General features: G+C 58.4%; 2 protein-coding genes across 7 annotated transcripts; both read left to right on the top strand.

The window, feature by feature from the left end:
- The first annotated feature begins 3381 nt into the window (after positions 1-3381).
- Positions 3382-9017, top strand: HMG20B (high mobility group 20B). Of its 5 annotated transcripts, none has more exons than XM_036848937.1 (10): positions 3382-3447; positions 3730-3785; positions 4274-4382; positions 4870-5073; positions 5712-5832; positions 6178-6224; positions 6505-6577; positions 6803-7018; positions 7664-7796; positions 8322-9017. In XM_036848937.1, the coding sequence occupies exons 2-10, from the start codon at positions 3748-3750 to the stop codon at positions 8332-8334; spliced, it is 954 nt and encodes a 317-aa protein (XP_036704832.1). In that variant the 5' UTR covers positions 3382-3447; positions 3730-3747; the 3' UTR covers positions 8335-9017. The 5 variants fall into 5 exon arrangements, with proteins under 5 accessions (XP_036704832.1, XP_036704830.1, XP_036704833.1 ...); XM_036848935.1 differs by having other exon boundaries at positions 8493-9017; XM_036848938.1 differs by having other exon boundaries at positions 6803-6972; positions 8493-8636.
- A 2734-nt stretch (positions 9018-11751) lies between these two features.
- Positions 11752-17699, top strand: GIPC3 (GIPC PDZ domain containing family member 3). Of its 2 annotated transcripts, XM_036845422.1 has the most exons (6): positions 11752-12028; positions 12786-12971; positions 13086-13266; positions 14450-14562; positions 14843-14924; positions 15056-15275. In XM_036845422.1, exons 1-6 carry the CDS (start codon positions 11786-11788, stop codon positions 15205-15207), a joined length of 957 nt encoding a protein of 318 aa, XP_036701317.1. In that variant the 5' UTR covers positions 11752-11785; the 3' UTR covers positions 15208-15275. The 2 variants fall into 2 exon arrangements, with proteins under 2 accessions (XP_036701317.1, XP_036701316.1); XM_036845421.1 differs by lacking the exons at positions 11752-12028; positions 12786-12971; positions 13086-13266 and having other exon boundaries at positions 13394-14562; positions 14843-14937; positions 15056-17699.
- Positions 17700-18233: the final 534 nt, after the last annotated feature.

Consider the following 18233-nt stretch of genomic DNA (forward strand, 5'->3'; position numbering starts at 1 on the left):
GGGGGTGGTGTGTGTCTGGATTGCATGCATTGGACTGAATGCAATGCAGTTTGGACTCAAGACACTTTTGTTTTTTCTAGAAAATACCCACACAGCAAGGAATTTGTCTTGATGCCAAAGAGCTCCAAACTTCTTTCAAAATCAACCTCAATAGGGACCTCCCTGGTGGCTCAGGGGTTAAGAATCCGCCTGCCAATGCAGGGGACACGGGTTCGAGCCCTGGTTCGGGAAGACCCCACATGCCGCGGAGCAACTGAGCCTGTGTGCCACAACTACTGAAGAGAAGCCACCGCAATGAGAAGCCTGCACACTGCAACGAAGAGTAGCCCCTGCTCACCGCAACTAGAGAAAGCCCGCGCAGCAACAAAGACCCAATGCAGCAAAAAATAAATAAAATAAATTTTAAAAAATCAACCTCAATAAATTGGAATGTTGGGATTGACATACACACTACTATTTATAAAACAGATAACTAATAAGAACCTACTGTATAGCACAGGGAACTCTACTCAATCCTCTGTAATGGCCTATATGGGGAAAGAATCTAAAAAAGAGTGCCTATATGTGTATGTATAACAGATTCACTTTGCTGTACACCTGAAACTAATACAACATTGTAAATCAACTCTACTCCAATAAAAATTTTAAAAATCAACCTCAAAACCTTTCATTTCTTTTTTTTTAAATTAATTAATTTATTTATTTATTTTTGGCTGTGTTGGGTCTTCGTTTCTGTGCGAGGGCTTTCTCTAGTTGCGGAGAGCGGGGGCCACTCTTCATCGCGGTGCGCGGGCCTCTCACTATCGCGGCCTCTCTTGTTGCGGAGCACAGGCTCCAGACGCGCAGGCTCAGTAGTTGTGGCTCACGGGCCCAGTTGCTCCGCGGCATGTGGGATCTTCCCAGACCAGGCCTCGAACCCGTGTCCCCTGCATTGGCAGGCAGTTTCTCAACCACTGCGCCACCAGGGAAGCCCCTTTCATTTCTTTTTGATACACAGGAAGACCCCTGAATTCCTTGTGTGGTACCTTGGGAGTGGAAGGACAGTTTCTATGCCAACACCAGCCTTGTCAATCAAGCCAAAGAGGCGGGGCTCGGAGGGCGGGTCTTCCCCTGTCTTCTAGCTTGGAATTCTCACCTAGATATCCATAGTTTCTAACCCAGCAGAGAGGCAAGTGAGAGTGGGAAGTACCACATCGGATGAAGCAACAGAGCAAGGTGTGGAATCTGGGTCTGTCAAGATTCCAGGGAACTGCTCATCTTCCTCAGCCCTGGGCTGGCTCTTCGAAATACAGGTTCATTGCGATTTAATTCACACACCAGATAATGCACCCATTTAAAGTGTACAGTTGCGTGGGTTTTAGTATATTTAAAGAGTTATGCAACCATCACCGCAGTCTAATTTTGGAACATTTTGAACACCCCCAAAAGAAACCCCGTGCCCATTAGCAATTACTCTCCATTGCCCCTCCCCACTGATTCTCTAGCCCCAGGCAACCACTAATCCACTTCCTGTCTCTCTGGCGTTGCTGGTTCTGGACAATTCACATAAATGGAACCATATACTGTGTGGGCTTTTGTGATGGCATCTTTCATTGAGCCTAATGTTTTCAAGGCTTATCCTTGTTGTAGCATGAATCAGCAATTTATTCCTTTTTATGGCCAATGATATTCTATTGGATGGATGGACCACAGCATTTATCTGTTCATCAACTGATAGACATTTGGGTTGTTTCCGCTTTTTAAAAAAATTTTTTTTAATTTTATTTATTTGGTTGTGCTGGGTCTTGGTTGCGGCAAGCATGCTCCTTAGTTGCGGCTCGCCGGCTCCTTAGTTGCGGCATGCATGTGGGATCTAGTTCCCTGACCAGGGATCGAACCCTGGCCCCCGGCATTGGGAGCACAGGGTCTTAACCACTGCGCCACCAGGGAAGTCCCTGTTTCCACTTTTGCACTAGTGTGAATCTTGCTGCTGTGAACATTCATGTACAAGTGTCTTTGTGGATGTATGTTTTTAATTCTCTTGGGTGTATCCCTAGGAGTGCAATGGATGGATCGCATGGTAACTCCATGGTTTTTTTTTTAACCTTTTGAGGAACTGCCAGACTGTTTGCCAAAGCTGCTGCACCTGCCTGTTAGAAATTTACATGATTCATCTATTTGTTTATTCAACATATATGTATGGAGAGCGCCTGTGGGCACTGTTCTGGGTGCTGGGAATATAGCAATGAGCAAACAGGCAGCTCACAGGGAGCAAACGAACATATGGAGAAAAGATTAGACGAGGTGGGGTACGAGCCTGGGAAAGTCTCACTGAAAAGGGGGCCATTTAATCCGGGGGAAGGGTACTCCAGGTGGAAGAAAGAGCGAGTGCAAAGGCCCAGAGGTGGGAATGAATGAAATGTAGGTATCTGAGGAACATCGAGGTAGCCGGTGCGGAGTGAGGAGGAAAGTGCAGGGAGGTGAGAGCCGGAAGGTGATGTCGGCAGATTGTTTAGGTTCTAATGGGCCATCATGAGCACCCAGTAACCACAACTAGCATCCTGGGGTCAGAGGTAACCCCAGTCCAGGCTGTAAGAAGACCAGGCTGCTGCCTGGGGGTCCCCAAGATCCCAGGGCAGAGTCTCCTGGCCCTCCATCTTCACGAGGTCCTTGCAATTTTCCTGTCCACACCACCTTTTCCTAAATGCTTCCAGCCCAGCTCCCGGTCTCATCCTCGCAGCATCCCAGCCTCCTGGTCCTGAACACCGTGCAAAATCCCCATTGCACAGGAGAGAAAGCAGAGGCCCCTTCACAGGAAGGAGAGTAGCCCCTGCATCCAAAGGCCCCCGGCTCAGAGCAGGGCGGGGCACGGCGGGGGCGTCGGGGGCTACAAGTCCTGTCAAAAAGGGGAAATTTCCCCGCCAGGTTTGCTAAGAACAGGTCCCCACCTTGCCGTGGGGTAAGGGGCTGCTCCGAAAGACCTTAATCCCTCCCCTAGCAACCTGCCGCCGTCCCAGGGCAACTAGGGCGGGGCTCAACTCGGAGTCACAGGTCCCCGGATCCTGCAGGGGCGGGGAGTCTCGACTTCAGAGGGGGAGGAGGAGTCCGCGCCGCGCCTACTGGCCCTTTAAGAGGCTCCTCCTTGCGATGCTTCAAAGCATCCTGATTGGTCCCGAGAGCCGCCGAGCGCAGCCGAACTTGACGTACCCGCCCGCAGTGTTCCCTACTTACCTCCCACGCGGCTCAGCGGCCGTGCCAGCCAATCACCAACGGGCGCGCCGACCCTCATCTGCATGGTCACGCCCCAGGGGAAGTGCATACCCAATCCGACCGCTCGCCGAACCGTCATTAGCATGCCGGGGGCGGGCCAGGGCGGGGCGGACGGCAGGGGTGGGCGGCAGGGGCGGGCTCGGGGCGGTTGGTTGGAGCGTCGTAGCAGCCGAGAGGTCCGGGAAAGTTTCTTTGGAGGTGAAAACAGCCGCGGAACTCGGGGCCCTGCGAGGGGGCGGGGGCGCGGGGGTCCAGGGGCCGGAGCGGGGCCCCTCCCGGGCTGGGGGGTTGCGGACCCGAGCCTCCTGGGGGGGGCGATTGCCCAACAAAGGATCCTTGGGGCGCCCGCCCTCGACGGCCTCCCCGCCCCCGGTTCCGGCCCCCCCAGGCGCCCCGGACCCGGCTTTCCGGGGCTCCCCAGCCCGGCCCCGCCGTCACCGGCTTGGGCGGCCCTCACTCGGCCACGCGTCTACGTTCCAGGTGCGGCCGGGAGTGGCCATGTCCCACGGTCCCAAGCAGCCCGGCGCGGCCGCCGCGTGAGTGCGACATCCCCTCCCCCCACCCCACTCGGAGCTGCAGCCTAGCCCCCACCTCGTCCCGTTGGAGCTCCTCGACCCCCGCCCCCCAGGGTCTTGACTTCCCCGACTTGGGGCAGGCCCTCCCCCTCGGGCCCCCACGGGCTTCTCCCTCAAACCTCCGGGCTCCAGTCCCTTTCAGGGGTCCCCTACTAGCCTCCCCTAGTGCTCTTGCCCGAACCCCGGATCCTGACCTCCTCTGACCCCTGCTTCCAGAACTCAGGCCCCTAGCTGCCAGCGCTAGCGTCGTGGGGGCGTGGATGACCCTGGCGTCCCGTGGCTCTAGTCTCTCCCACGCCCCCTGTGGCCCCCCCCTAGTGCTTCTGCCTCAACCCCCGGATCCTGACCCTCTCAGTGCCCTCCTCTGAGGGAGGACTCAGGCCCCTCGCTGCCAACTCCGCCGTCGGTGTTGGGGAGTGGGGGGTGACCCTGGCTTCCCATGGCTCCAGGCCGGCGAGCGGCAAGGCTCCAGGACAGCATGGGGGCTTCGTGGTGGCTGTCAAGCAAGAGCGCGGCGAGGGCCCGAGGGCCGGAGAGAAGGGGTCACACGAGGAGGAGGTGAGAGTCCCTGCACTGTCGTGGCGGCGGCCCTTAGTCTTGAAGCTCCGCCCCGAACTCAATTTGAATTCGCTGTGGCTCCGCCCACAGTCCAGATTTCCCTCCAGCTGCTGAGGCCCCGCCCCGTGCCAGATATCACGCCCCAAGAGCTCCACTGCCACTCTAAGTCCAGGCCCCGCCCACTGGCCAGGGATCGAAGCCAGTACGGAAGCCACGGCCACAACGAGGCCACGCCCACAACACAAGCCAGCCCCATCCCTGGGCTGATCCTCTGTCCCCAGTACTTCTCTGATCCCTTCACCCCTGGCCAGGGGTCCCTTAACCCCAATCTCCCAACCCTGAACCCTGATCAGGCCATACTTCCAGGCCTTCTGGGTCCTACCTCGTGGTTAGGCCCCGCCCAAGTCTTTCAGGGCCCCGCCCCTTCCCCTCTGGGCCCGGCCCCAGCCCTCCAGGCCCCTCCCAACGGCGCGGCTGGGTTCTGCAGCCGGTGAAGAAGCGCGGCTGGCCCAAAGGCAAGAAGCGGAAGAAAATCCTGCCGAATGGGCCCAAGGCACCTGTCACCGGCTACGTGCGCTTCCTGAACGAGCGGCGCGAGCAGATCCGGACGCGCCACCCGGACCTGCCCTTTCCTGAGATCACCAAGATGCTGGGCGCCGAGTGGAGCAAGCTGCAGCCGGCGGAGAAACAGGTGGGTACGGCTTGGGACCACTGACCTTCCCTCACCCACTCAGATACCCACCTGCAGCCACTTACCCCAAAGGAACAGGTGTGGAGGGTCCTTCGTTCCTCCTGGACTCCAGGACCTGGAGAATTGACCACCCATTAGCTCTCTCCAGCTTGTTGAAGGGAGGAGAGAGTAGCAGTAGGCTGGAATAGACATAAAACTTAATAAACAACGTTAGACTAAAGAAGTAGGGGTGAGGGCTGGATTTCTGTTAGAAACCTTATGGTTTTTAAGTTCTGATAATTAATTTAAAAATTGCAAAAATATCAAGGAAACGTTAGCACCAGCTTGCACCCTCTACCCTGGGATTTCAACAAGCAAAATGCGTTTGGGAGGGCAGTCCAGCCTGGAGGTGGGAGCCTGCAGACATTCAGACACCAGGGAGTGGTTTATAAAGGCTGGAATTGGGGTGAGGTCGGTGAGGTCAGGGAGTTGGGAGGTGGCCTGAGCAGCAGCCTGAAGGGTGGGGTTTTGTCTGGAGGGTAGTAGGGCGCTGTGGGAAGGTGCAGCACAGTGAGCTGAGGGATGGAGATGGGGTCTTGGCCTGCGAGGGCTACCCTGCCCCTGGGCTGGGCCAAGCCTTCTCATGCTGCCCCCGCCAGCGGTACCTGGACGAGGCAGAGCGGGAGAAGCAGCAGTACATGAAGGAGCTGAGGGCATACCAGCAGTCAGAAGCCTACAAGATGTGCACAGAGAAGATCCAGGAAAAGAAGATCAAGAAAGGTGCGAAGGACCCCAGCCCCCAGGCAGCTGAGTGCCTGTTCTGAGATAGGTGACACAGGCAGACCAACCTACCCCCTCCAAAGGGCTCTCACGGTCCCATGGGAATGAGACACACATAACCAGACAGTTGTGAGTGAATAGGGCTGGTCAGCGCTGAGATTGGGCACACAGAGGTGCGGGGGCGGGGGGAGGGGACCAGGTGGGGATCTTGACCCAGGATGAGTAGGGCTGACTAGGGGAGGGGAATGATGGTGTTCCAGGCAGGGGGAACAGCACGTGCAGAGCAAAGCGTGGGGTCCGAGGAGACCTGGGAGGCTCACCCTGCCCTCCTCCCTCCCCCACCAGAGGACTCCAGCTCCGGGCTCATGAATACCCTTTTGAATGGACACAAGGTAAGCTTCCCTCCTCCAAGGAGGACACCTGGGCAAGAAAGGTCTGGAGGTATTTAGACCTCTGGGTGAGTGAGGACCATCGCTCCTCGGATGAAGTGAGCTCCCGGTCCAGATGTGTGCAAGCAGAGGCTGGACAGCCACACAATGGGAAGGCTGTAAAATGGACTCTGACCCAGGTGGCCTGAGGAGACCCTCCCAAGCTTAGGGGATGTCCCAGAGGGGGTGTGGCTGCCCTCCCACCCCCTCCCAAAAATATTGCTACCTTGTCCTGTCGTCCCAGGGTGGAGACTGTGACGGCTTCTCCACTTTCGACGTCCCCATCTTCACGGAAGAGTTCTTGGACCAAAACAAAGGTGAGCGCTGACCACAGGTTCTTGGAGCAAGTGTTGGGCCCAGAGGGCGCCAAGGGGGTAGGAAGTGGGTGCCTTCCTCTCCTGCCCCCGTAGACCAGAGAGCTGAGGTGTGGGGCTGGAGGCAGAGCAGTGACGGAAGGCCTGGCGGGGGGCACAGCTAGGGGCAAAGCGCGGCTGAGGGAAGGCAGGAAAGCGCCAGGATCTGACCCGGCTCCCCGCCTACAGCGCGGGAGGCGGAGCTGCGGCGCCTGCGGAAGATGAACGTGGCCTTCGAGGAGCAGAACGCGGTGCTGCAGAGGCACACACAGAGCATGAGCAGCGCGCGCGAGCGCCTGGAGCAGGAGCTGGCGCTGGAGGAACGGCGGACACTGGCGCTGCAGCAGCAACTCCACGCGGTGCGCCAGGCGCTCACCGCCAGCTTCGCCTCGCTGCCGGTGCCGGGTGCGGAGGCCCCGCCCCCAACACCCTAGCCCCGCCCCTCCCACCCCCGCGAGTCCTGCCCCGCTAACTCAGCCCTCGACTACCTCGGGCTCCGCCCAGGCTACCTCGAGTCCCACCCCCTCTGGCCCGGCTCCGCGAGCCCTACCCCTACCCCTTCACCAGTCTCTTCACAAACCCTCACCTCCCTCCCATCCGCCGCGCCCCTGCGGACCCCGCTCCCGGCTACCCGAGCCCCTCCCGTCCCGCTGCCCCACCCGTCCCGCTGCCCCACCCTGCTGCGCCAGCCCCGCCCACGCTGGCCCTCGCGCCCCGCCTCGCCTCGTCTCTGACCCCTCCCCTCATTCTGCGTTCTTTCCTCAGCTGACCTGGGCCAACTTCCCCTCCCCCACTAGCCCCCGCATCCCCCCCCCATCACGACCCCGCCCTCTCCAACTTCCATCGTCTGACCCCTGCCACAGCTGACCTTGATTTCCCCCGGTACAGACGCCCTGACCGCGCCCTCCCGGCCCCACTGAAGTGCGCCCCTGACCCCCTCCCCAGGACCCCGCGCTTACAGACCCCCACTCTCTGACCTCTGCTTCGGTGGAGACCCCACCGCGGTGACTCCTCCGCTGGGCTCGGCTGACGGGTCCTCCCCCCCCCCAGGCACAGGCGAGACGCCCACGCTCAGCACCCTGGACTTCTACATGGCGCGGCTGCACGGCGCCATCGAGCGCGACCCCGCGCAGCACGAGAAGCTCATCGTCCGCATCAAGGAGATCCTGGCTCAGGTCGCCAGGTATGTGCCCGGGCAGGTCTGCCCCCCAGGCCCGTTCAGCCCAGCTGGGGCTGCCTTGCGTAGGGGCTGCCTCAGGCTAAACCTTCGCTGGCGGGCCCGGCGAAATAGACTAGCTTTAGGCCTCCAGCGGGGTTTCTGGGGTCTGTGGGCGCTGCCCAGTGGGATCTGGCTGCCGGCTCTTTTACGGAGGCCACAGCCCACGCGGGATCTACTAGGTGGGGCTGGTTTGATGCAGGTGGCTAATGGCCTAGCCCCTGGGGGCGCTGATTCGGCCTGGTACTCTATTACGACTCTGGGGAATCGTCCAGCACCCCCTTGGCCCAGGGGACCCGAGCTTCCCCAAAGCTTCAGGGTGGGTTTTTCTGGGTGGCTCCCAGCTGCCCAGGATAGGTGGGATCAACTCCAAGCTCCCCACCCTGGCATCTGAAGGAGCAGAGGGGCATGGCCTCTAGGGTACCCAGGAAGGGGGTGGGGCTGAGAGATGATGGGGGTCCCCCCTCACAGATCTCCTCCCTTCTGTCACAGTGAGCATCTATGAGGGTGTCTGCCGCCCCATGATCCAGAGAAGACCAAGCCCTGGTCATGGCCCCTCCCCCGCCCCCACCCCATGGAGGAGGGGTGCGGGTCCATCCTTTGGGGCCAGGCCCAATCCTGCACCTTGGGGGCTCCAGCCCCCCTAAAATTAAATTTCTACAGCATCCCTCTAGCTTTCAGTCTCCCCAGCGCCCCAACCCAGAAAAATCGCCCACCACGCACAGCACACATAGAACCCCATGGCCCCAGGGCCCAGCGAGGCCTGCTCGACCGACAGGGCACATCACACTACGCGGACGTGGGAACACCACGCGTGGACAGCGTGACCCGGGACAGGAGGAGACCCACAGCCGCTCATACGTCCGGTGTGGGGAGAGTTACACACCCTACACCGGCTCTCCAGGACCAGTCCCTGGACACAGGGCAGAGAAAACCCACACCTGACACACTGGGATTCCTGCCTGGCAGGTGTCACCCTAAGTGCCCACACGGCCGGGCACGCCGCAGGGATACACTCTCACACTCCGGGCGGGGCCCTCTACCGTCGCCCTCACATTCCTGCACCCCAGAATGGGGGGGCTGGTACTGACCACCCCACCCTCATCCAGCTGAGGGACCCCCGTGGAGGGGGCCCCTTTGCCACTGCTCAATTGGACTTTTTAAATAAAAATGGAATTTGAATTTCAAGCTTGTGAGTGTGTGTCTTTTGGAGGAAAACAGGCCAGGACCCTCTGTTGGGGTCCTAAGCCTACTCTCCCCAGCCCCTGGCAACCAGGAATCCACTTTTTTTTTTTTTTTTTTTTTTGGCCACACCACGTGGCACGTGGGATCTTAGTTCCCCGACCAGGGGTGGAACCCATGCCCCCTGCACTGGAAGCCCGGAGCCTTAACCACTAGACCACTAGGGAAGTCCCACGAATCCACTTTCTGTCTCTGGATCTACCTGTTCTGGACATTTCATGTAAATGGAATCACATGCTGCGTGTCCTTTTGTGTCTGGATTCTCTCACTGAGCATCGTGTTCTCAAAGTTCATCCACATTGTAGTGTATGTCAGTGCTTCATTCCTTTTTCTGGCTGAATAATATTCCATTGTGTGGATGGACCACGCTGTGTTTGTTTATCCAGTATCTGTTGATGGCCATTTGGATTGTTCCCACCTTTTGGTTGTTGTGAATCGTGCTACTGAGAACATGCACGTACAGGTTTTTGTTTGAACACCTGTCCTCACTTCTGGGTAGATCCCGAGAAGCAGACTTGCTGGGTCAGATGGCAATTCTATGCTTAACTTATTGGGGAACCCTCACAGAGACTTCAGCCTTTAATGGAATGTTTGGGGCAGCTTAAAAATTCTGGGGAGTAATTTGACAAGCACTGATGTTACTGGTTGAATTTTGTCCCCTCAAAGAAAATCTTGAAGCCCTAACCCCCAGAACCTCAAAATGTGACCGTATTTGGCAATAGGGTCACTGCAGATATGATTAGTTAAGATGAGGTCATCTTGGAGTGCGGCAGCCTCTAATCCAATATGACTGATGTCCTTATAAGAAGATAAAGATTTGGGCACAGACGCAGAGAGGAGACAGCCACGTGACAACAGAGGCAGACGCAAGCAAAGCACGCCTCCAAGGAAAGCCAAGGATGACCAGCAACCAACAGAAGCCAGGATGGGCAGGAAGGATGCCACCCAGGGTGTCAGAGGAGCTTGGTCTTGCTGATTTCTAGCCTCCAGAACTGTGAGAGAGTAAATTTCTGTTCTTTATAAGCCAGCCAGTTGGTGATACTTTGTTACGGTTGTCCCAGGAGACTCGAAAAACGATACTGTCACACACCCACCTCCAAGTGTGTGCTCCCTCGTCTCATCCCCTCCCTGGCTCCGTACTCTCATCCCAAATTTGGAGTTTACCATTCCTGGGCAGATCTTTACCTACTTTTAGCACAAAAGGATGTCTTCCCACAAGAGTACCATTTTGATGGATTTTTTTTGGTTCGTTTTCTAAAGGTTTGAAAGTAGACGACTCTGTGGTTTCTAGTTTAATCACAAAGTTGTGCAACCACCAGCACAACTTAATTCCAGAACATTTTCATCACCCCCAAAACAAACCCCCCTCCCGTTAGCCATCACTCCCCATCCTCACCTCCCCCAGCCCCAGGCAACCACGAATCTACTTTCTGTCTCCATGGATTTGCCTGTTCTGGACACTTCATCTAAACGGCATCACACGCTATGTGGCCTTTGTAATCTGGCATCTTTCAATGAGCATCATGTTTCCAAGGTTCATCTGTGCTATAGTGTGTATCCCATTTTGCACGTTTTTAAACTTTACATAAATTTTCTTACATCGTCCAAAGCCTGCAACTTGCCTGTTTTCATCAATGCTTGGTTTCTGAGATCCATCCAAGGCGAAAGACCTCTCTTTGGAGCTGCTATATGGCATTCCACTGCTGTTTATTGAGCCAACCAACGTTCCTGTTGGTGATGCCTAGATGCTGTGTTCCCAGGGGATTCTGAGAGACGCCTCCTGGTGCCGAGAACCTCCTTCTTTATCTGTAACCCCGTGTGCCCACTGTGTGCCAGGATACAGCAGGGGATAAAAGAGACCAGAACTCCTGCCCTCCTGAAGCTGACATTCCAGTTGGAGAGACAGAGGAAACACAAGATGAATAAATAAACTATCTGCTATGTCAGGTCATGCTCAGTGCTAGGGAGGAAAAAAGCCAGAAAGAGAGATTGGGAGGTGGTGATAGGAGGTGACAGCTGAGACAAGAGCCGAAGGAGGTGAGGGAGTGAACCTTGGAGATCTGGGAGAAGATGTTCCAAGTGTAGGGGCACAGCCTGTGCAAAAGCCCTGGGGCAGGATTGTGCCTGGTGTGTTGAATGAACAGCAAGGAGGCCCGTGTGTCTGGAGCAGAGTGAGCAAGGGGGAGAGAGGGAGGCGGGGGGAGGGCAGGGAGGGGCCGGGGCAGGTCGTGCAGGGCCTTGTGGGCCAAGGGGAGGACTTGAGTTTTTACCCCAAGGGAGGTGGGAGCCCTGGAGGGCTGTGGGCAGAGGATGGACGCGATGTGGCTCAGTTTATACCAGGGTAAGCGTCCTCCCCACCTCCTATGGTTGTTGCAAGGATTAAATGAGTGCGCCCAGCAGAGAGCAAGCGCCCGGGCACCCGCGGCTGCCCCATCCTTATTTGTGATCCTTATTTTTCCCGCTCCCCGGAGAGCTCACAGCTGGCCCTGGCAAGGCCGGCACACCTGGGGCCCGCCCCCCCCGCCCCCCCCCCGCCCCCCTGCCCCACCCCGGCCCCGCACTCCGCGGTGTCGCCTTCCCGGGAGGCTCGGGTTCCCGGATCCCCTTACCCAGGCGGCTCGGCTGTCGCTCCTTGGGCCGGGGGAGGGGAGGCTGCAGGAAGCGGCGGATCCGGCGGCTGTGGCCGTGGCCCCGGTGGCCGAGCTCCTCCTGCCATGGAGACCACAGCGGCCCGCGAGGCCCGGGGGGCCGAGGCCCCACGCCTGCCCGCGCCCCCGCCCTCGCCCGCCGAGCCCCCGGCTGCGTCCCCCACCCCGGCCGCGCCCCGAGCCCGCCCGCGCCTCGTCTTCCGCACGCAGCTGGCTCACGGCAGCCCCACGGGCAAGATCGAGGGCTTCACCAACGTCCGCGAGCTTTACGCCAAGATCGCCGAGGCCTTCGGGATCGCGCCCACCGAGGTGAGGCCCCCGGACCCCCAGCACCCGAGGCCCACCGGCTGACCGGGGGTATGGGTGGACCCTGGACGCCGGGACTGGGGCCCCAGAACGCCCATCTTCGGATGGAGGGGATCCCATCTCCGGATCTCAGAGACGCACCTCTCAGATCCTGGGGTGCCCATACCCGGTGGATCCCCTGCGCAAAACATGAGCACGTCTTAGGGTTAATGGATGCCTAGTTCGTCCAGGAAAACACTGGGCTGACCCAGCTAGGAGTGGACCCCAGCTCTCAGGGAAGCGCCTATGTTTCCTGGGCGCGGCTGCGGGGCTGTGTTTCCAGGCAGCCCCCTTTCAGGTGAGAAGTCAGAGGCCGCGGGGGGTCAGGGGCTGGGTTGTAGGAGCGCCTCGCAGCCCCGAGGGGGCGCCAGCAGATTTAGAACAGTCTTAAAAGATTGGGGGTGACAGGGCACCGAAGGGTTAAAAGGGGAAGTCTGGGGGGTGGGAGAGGGGGCGACCTCCTGCCCGAAGTCTCCTTCTCACCCTGCTCCCCATTCTGGGGGTCCCAATCTCCTCGCCTCCCACCCCATTCTGAGAGGATCCCATACTCTGCCATTACACGTGACTGCGATCCTGGTAGGGGATGATTGGAGTCAGTTTCGTGCCTCTGTGCGCCTTGGTTTCCCTATCAGACCCCTGAGCCCAACCCCCGGTTGTTCTGCGCAGACGGTGGGGGATGAGGTCTCTCGTTAATTTTGGGCTCCCCCTCCCCTCGGGACAGATCTTATTCTGCACCCTAAACAGCCACAAAGTGGACATGCAGAAACTCCTGGGCGGCCAGATAGGGTTGGAGGACTTTATCTTTGCCCACGTGCGCGGCGAGACCAAAGAGGTGGAGGTCACTAAGACCGAGGACGCCCTGGGACTGACCATCACTGACAACGGGGCTGGCTATGCCTTCATCAAGGTGCCCGTGGGGGCGGGTGGCTTCCCGGGTGCCCCTCTCTGCCCCTCTCTGGTGTGAGCAGGACCTGAGAGGGGTCGCTGGGGTGGCCCTGTGAGTGACTCTGGGTCCCTGCAGAGGATCAAGGAAGGCAGCATCATCAACCGGATCGAGGCAGTGTGCGTGGGCGACAGCATTGAGGCCATCAACGACCACTCAATCGTTGGCTGCCGCCACTACGAGGTGGCCAAGATGCTCCGGGAGCTGCCCAAGTTGCAGCCGTTCACCCTGCGCCTGGTTCAGCCCAAGAGAGCCTTTGGTGAGGGCCACCTGGGGCCCAGGGGGCAGGCTGGTGGGGGGGGGCGGGGAAGCTCTTCCAGAAATTGGTCCTCTGGATGCACGGGGTGGCAAAGGGTGGGGGGGATGGGACAGGATGGAAGGTTCTAGATGCCTCTGGTGACAGGACAGGGAGCTTCTGGCACTGTATGAGGAACAGGAGGGTCATTTCTAGATTGTTATAGAGTTGGTCTGGGCATGGGGGTCGGGGGAGGCTTGGGAAGATTGGGAAAGGATGAGGAGGTATCTGAATCTATTTTGTAGCTGGTCTGGGAGCTTTTAAAGTACTGCTATGAGGCTCTGGTGAGTTCTTGAGAGTGGCTCTCAAAGGGAGCTCTAGAATGGAGGTTTTCAAAGAGAAGTCTGTGACTGGTCCATGGATGAGATAAGGAGGTCCCCGTCAAAGAAGGATTCTTAACCTTAGCACTATTGACATTTGGGGCTGGATGATTGTTGTGGGGTGGTCCTGGGCACTGTCAGGTTCGACCTAACAGGTGCCAGTGTCTCCCCCGAGTTGTAACAATCAAAAGTGTCTCTAGGTATTGTCAATGTCACCAGGGGTGGGGGGCAAAATCACACTTCCCACCCCGTGCCAACTGGGTTGAGAACCTTGATCTAGAATGTAGATCACCTTGTTTAGTTCAGCAGACAATTTTTTTCCATAGGTAGACTTTCTCAAGGAAGGAAGCAGGATGCTTATTTCCATTCTGGCACAGCCTTCTTATCTCATCATGGACTGGCCCTTTGAGTCGCCCTGTCCCAGAACAGGAGGCTCTAAAGTTGCCCTGGCCCATCTGGAGGGAGGTCCCAGGAGAGTGTGACAGGATGGGGTCCTAGATCTGCCCTGGAGCAGGACAGTGAACTCTGAGAGCCATGAGCAGGTTAGAAAGAGCCAATTCTAGAGCAAGGAGCTTTCTAGATTGACCCTCTGGGCACAAGGAGAATCTTAACCAGTCTCTTCTAGAGAAAGTCATTTTGAGAGGAGGAGGGAAATTTGAGGGAAGAAAGGATTCTCAAGCATGGTCCCTGAGGATTCACCCATGGACATAAGGAGGACTTTGAAGGGTAGGAAGGTTCTAGAAAGGCTCAGCTGGTGGCTTCTGAGTGTTTAGGAAGATATGGATCTGCCCAGAACACATGCACCTCCCCCACTCTGTCCCCTCCAGATATGATCGGCCAGAGGAGCCGGAGCAGCAAATGCCCCGTGGAGGCAAAAGTCAGCAGCGGGAGGGAGACCCTGCGGCTTCGGTCTGGGGGGGCCGCCACCGTGGAGGAAGTGGTGAGTGGAGGGGAGAAGGGTGGACTTCAGGGTCTCTTGCACCTAGAGTTCTATCGCTGACTCAGCATGACCTTGGGTAAGACCCTCTCCTTTGCCCAGCCTCAGTTTCCCTACGTGCAAAGTGGGCCCTTGTCAGTCAGGGCAGTAATGGTGGGACCAGAAGCATTGACTAATGGGTGGTCCCAGTCTGCTGTCACCTAAGGGGTGGGGGACTGGGGAGGGGGCTGGGGCGGAGGGATCCCAGGCTTCTGACCCTCTGCTTTGCTCCCTACGCCCCCAGCCTAGTGAATTTGAGGAAGAGGCATCTCGGAGGGTAGATGACCTGCTGGAGAGCTACATGGGCATTCGGGACCCAGAGCTGGGTAAGGGGCCAGGGTAAGCCGGGTGGACCCTGGGGGGAGGACAGCCCACGGGGAGGAGGCAAGGGTCCCAGGGGAAGCTGGCGTCCCCCCAGGGAGCGCCCTCACCCACTTCCCCTCGGCTTGGCCTGCAGCGTCCACCATGGTGGAGACATCCAAGAAGACAGTGAGTGTCCAGGAGTTTGCACGCCATTTAGACTCCGTCTTGGGCGAGTTCGCCTTCCCGGACGAGTTTGTGGTGGAGGTGTGGGCCGCCATCGGCGAGGCCAGGGAGGCCTGTGGCTAGTCTGCCCCGGGGCCGAGCGCAGCCCCAGCCCGGAGCCCAGCCCCCTGCCCCAGCCCTCCCGGCCAGTTCCCCAAGCCCAGCCCTGCTCTGGAGTCCAGAAGCCCAGATCTGAGACCCAGCCCTGCTCTAGAACCCAGCTCAGCTCAGAGACCAAGCCCAGATCTGAGACTGGCATCACCTCTAGAACCCACACCAGTTTTGAGAGCGAGTCCAGCCCTGAGACTCGGCCATGCTCTAGAACCCAGCTCAGCTTGGAGACCAAGCCCAGATCTGAGACTGGTATCACCTCTAGAACCCATGCCAGTTTTGAGACCAAGCCCAGCCCTGAGACTCGGCCATGCTCTAGAACCCAGCCCAGCTCAGAGACCAAGCCCAGATCTGAGACCCAGCCCTGCCCTAGAACCCAGCTCAGCTCGGAGACCAAGCTCCCCTCTAGAGCCAAGGCCAGCTCTGAGACCAAGTTCATCTCTAGAACCCATACCAGTTTTGAGACCAAGCCCAGCTCTGAGACCAAGCCCTCCTCTGGAACCCAGGCCAGCTCTGAGGTCCAGTTCATCACTAGAACCCAATCCAGTTCTGAGATGCAACCCAGATCCAGAACCCAGCTCTCCTCTAGAACCCAGGACAGCTCTGAGGCTAAGCTGAGCTCTGATATAAAGTCAAGTTTGGGAACCCAGACAAGTTTTAAGAGCCACCCCAGCTCTGAAATCAAACCTAGTTCTGAAAGCCAGGCCAGCTTTATGACCCAGCCCTGCCTTAAAACTCGACCCAACTCTGGAACGCAAGACAGCTCCATGACCCAGCTGTACCTGGACACCTGGTCTAGCTCAGAAACGCCAGTTAGTTCTGCAACCCAGGTGAGACTCAAGAAGCAGCCCAGTTCCAGAAGCCACATCAGCTCAGGATTCAAAGACAGTTCCCAAACCCAACCCTATTCTCATGCCCAGACCAGCTCAGGAACCCAGATGCATGCTGCAGAGCAGCCCAGGTCCAGACCCCACCCCCATACTAGGGCCCAGTCCAGCTCCAGTGATGAGTCCAGCTCAGAGACTGAGCCCAGCTCTAGACCCCAGACTAGTGCAACAAGCAGGCCTGTCTCCAGAATTCAGACATGCTCTGGACCCCCATCCATCCCTGGGGCAAGGCCCGCCTCCAGAGCTCCACTTGATGCCAAGCCCCGCCCTCACTGCAGAACACAGAGCAGCTCTAGAACGTCATCCAGCTCTGGGACCCAGACAGACTTCAAGGCTTGGCCGATTTCCAGAGTTCAGTCTAGCTCAGGCACCCCACCCAGCTCCAGAACTCAGCTCAGTTCTAGAGAACAGGCTGGCTCTGAAATCCCATCCAGCTCTAAAACACAGTCAACTGCTGAGACCCACTTGAGTTCCAGAATCCAACTAGAGTCTGGTCCTGGGACCCAGACCAATGCAGCAATAGACTTAAGCTCCACAGCTCTGTCGAGCTCTGAGAGCAGGCCCAGCTCCAGGACCCAGCCCTGCCTGGGAGCTCAAAAAACCTCTGGGACCCAGCTCATCTCAGAAACCCTGCCAAGCTCTAGAAAGCAACTCCAGGCCACGCCCCCAGGCAGCTCTGGTATTGAGCCGGACTTTGGGAGACAGACCAGCTCTGGAACTCAGCTCATCTCTAGAGCCCAGCCCAGCTCTGGGACCCAGACCAGTGCAAGAATTCAGCCCAGCTCTGGAGCCCAGCTGTGCTCCAGAACCCAGTTCAGCTCTAGAACTCAGTTCAGATCTGAGACTCACCACAGCTCTGAAACCCAGACCAGTTCAAGAACCCAGCCCAGCTCTGGAATCCACCTCAGTTCCAGAACCGAATCTGTTTCTGAAACCCAATCCAGCTCCAGAAGCCAGACCAGCTCAAGAATCCAGCTCAGCTCTAGAAATGGGCTCCGCCCACAGACCCCTGGCCTTGACCCCAGAACCCAGCCTGATCCCACTCCCCCAGCCCGACCTCAACACCCAGGCCCACCACCCAGAGCCCCACCTCCAGGTCCTAGGAGGGTCTCTCACCCTCAGCCCCATGATCTGGTTCAAGGAGCCCAGGCCGATACTGGCCCAGGCCGAAGCCCATCCACTTCTGCCCTGGTGCCACAGCCGTGGTCCCCCTCCGCCCCGCAGAAACCAGCCCTTCCCCCCAAGCCCCAGCTGGGACCCCAGAAGTCCACCCTGCCCACCAAATCTGTCATCCCTAGTTCTGCCACCAGGGCGGCCCTCCTGCATTCCCAGCCCCCTGAACCCTCAGCTCGGGGGCCTGCCCCCTCTGCCATGCTCAGGGAGCCAGGACCGGCTCCGCAGGCGTCAGAGCCCCTCCCCTACCATGGGGGGCTATAGCTTGGGGGTGACATACTTGTGGCCCCCATGCCCTCTCCTGCCCCTCCCAGCCTGGGTCCCCCAGAAGCAGCAGGTGACCTCATTCCCCCACAGGCGGGGTGGGGGGGGTGAGGGAGGGTGGACACAGGGGCTTCGGTTTCACCTGGGCCTGGCTCTGGGAGCTGTAAGCAGATCCCAGGTCTGTGGAGGGGAGGTGGGGTGGGGGGGGGGAAGTGGGGGCAGGAGGCGGTTTCCTCCTCATGTACCTTGAGGGCTCATGGGGAATAAAGGCACCTCCCACCCCTGCAGCCTGGTGTGTCGTTTTTGGGGGGTGTTTGGGGGAGAGCAGAGGAAGGGGCAGGCGTGAGGGTCTGGGGGGCTGACATGACAACACTGGATGCTTCTTACGTGGCTACGATGTGCCAGGCACGTTGTTAAGTGCTAAGTGTGCAGGTGCTCATGGACCTGCAGACACACGGTGCTCTATACAAGCTCAGTCGTTCGGCCATTCCGTCTGCCTTTATTGAGCACCTACTATGGGCCAGGAGCTGCTTGTTCAAGGCATGGGGAGTCTGAAGGGCTGAGCGAATAGATGGCTAAATCACAAGCTTATGAGGGAGTGCGCCCCGTCTTCCGTGGAGGAAGCAGGCGTGTACCCCATGGTCTCCGTGTGTCTTGCCCTCTCTTTTCCTCACC

This window comes from Balaenoptera musculus, chromosome 3 (assembly GCF_009873245.2).
Source record: "Balaenoptera musculus isolate JJ_BM4_2016_0621 chromosome 3, mBalMus1.pri.v3, whole genome shotgun sequence".
In the NCBI taxonomy this organism is placed as follows: Eukaryota; Metazoa; Chordata; class Mammalia; order Artiodactyla; family Balaenopteridae; genus Balaenoptera; species Balaenoptera musculus.

Excerpts from the sequence above, each read along its gene's own strand:
- HMG20B (XM_036848935.1), top strand. The coding sequence starts at position 3,748 with ATGTCCCACGGTCCCAAGCAGCCCGGCGCGGCCGCCGC. Across the intron at positions 4,383-4,869 it reads AGGGGTCACACGAGGAGGAG|CCGGTGAAGAAGCGCGGCTG; the intron begins GTGAGAGTCCCT and ends TGGGTTCTGCAG. Across the intron at positions 5,833-6,177 it reads GGAAAAGAAGATCAAGAAAG|AGGACTCCAGCTCCGGGCTC; the intron begins GTGCGAAGGACC and ends CTCCCCCACCAG.
- GIPC3 (XM_036845421.1), top strand. The coding sequence starts at position 14,452 with ATGATCGGCCAGAGGAGCCGGAGCAGCAAATGCCCCGTGGAGGCAAAA. Across the intron at positions 14,563-14,842 it reads CCGCCACCGTGGAGGAAGTG|CCTAGTGAATTTGAGGAAGA; the intron begins GTGAGTGGAGGG and ends CTACGCCCCCAG. Across the intron at positions 14,938-15,055 it reads GAGCTGGGTAAGGGGCCAGG|CGTCCACCATGGTGGAGACA; the intron begins GTAAGCCGGGTG and ends CTTGGCCTGCAG.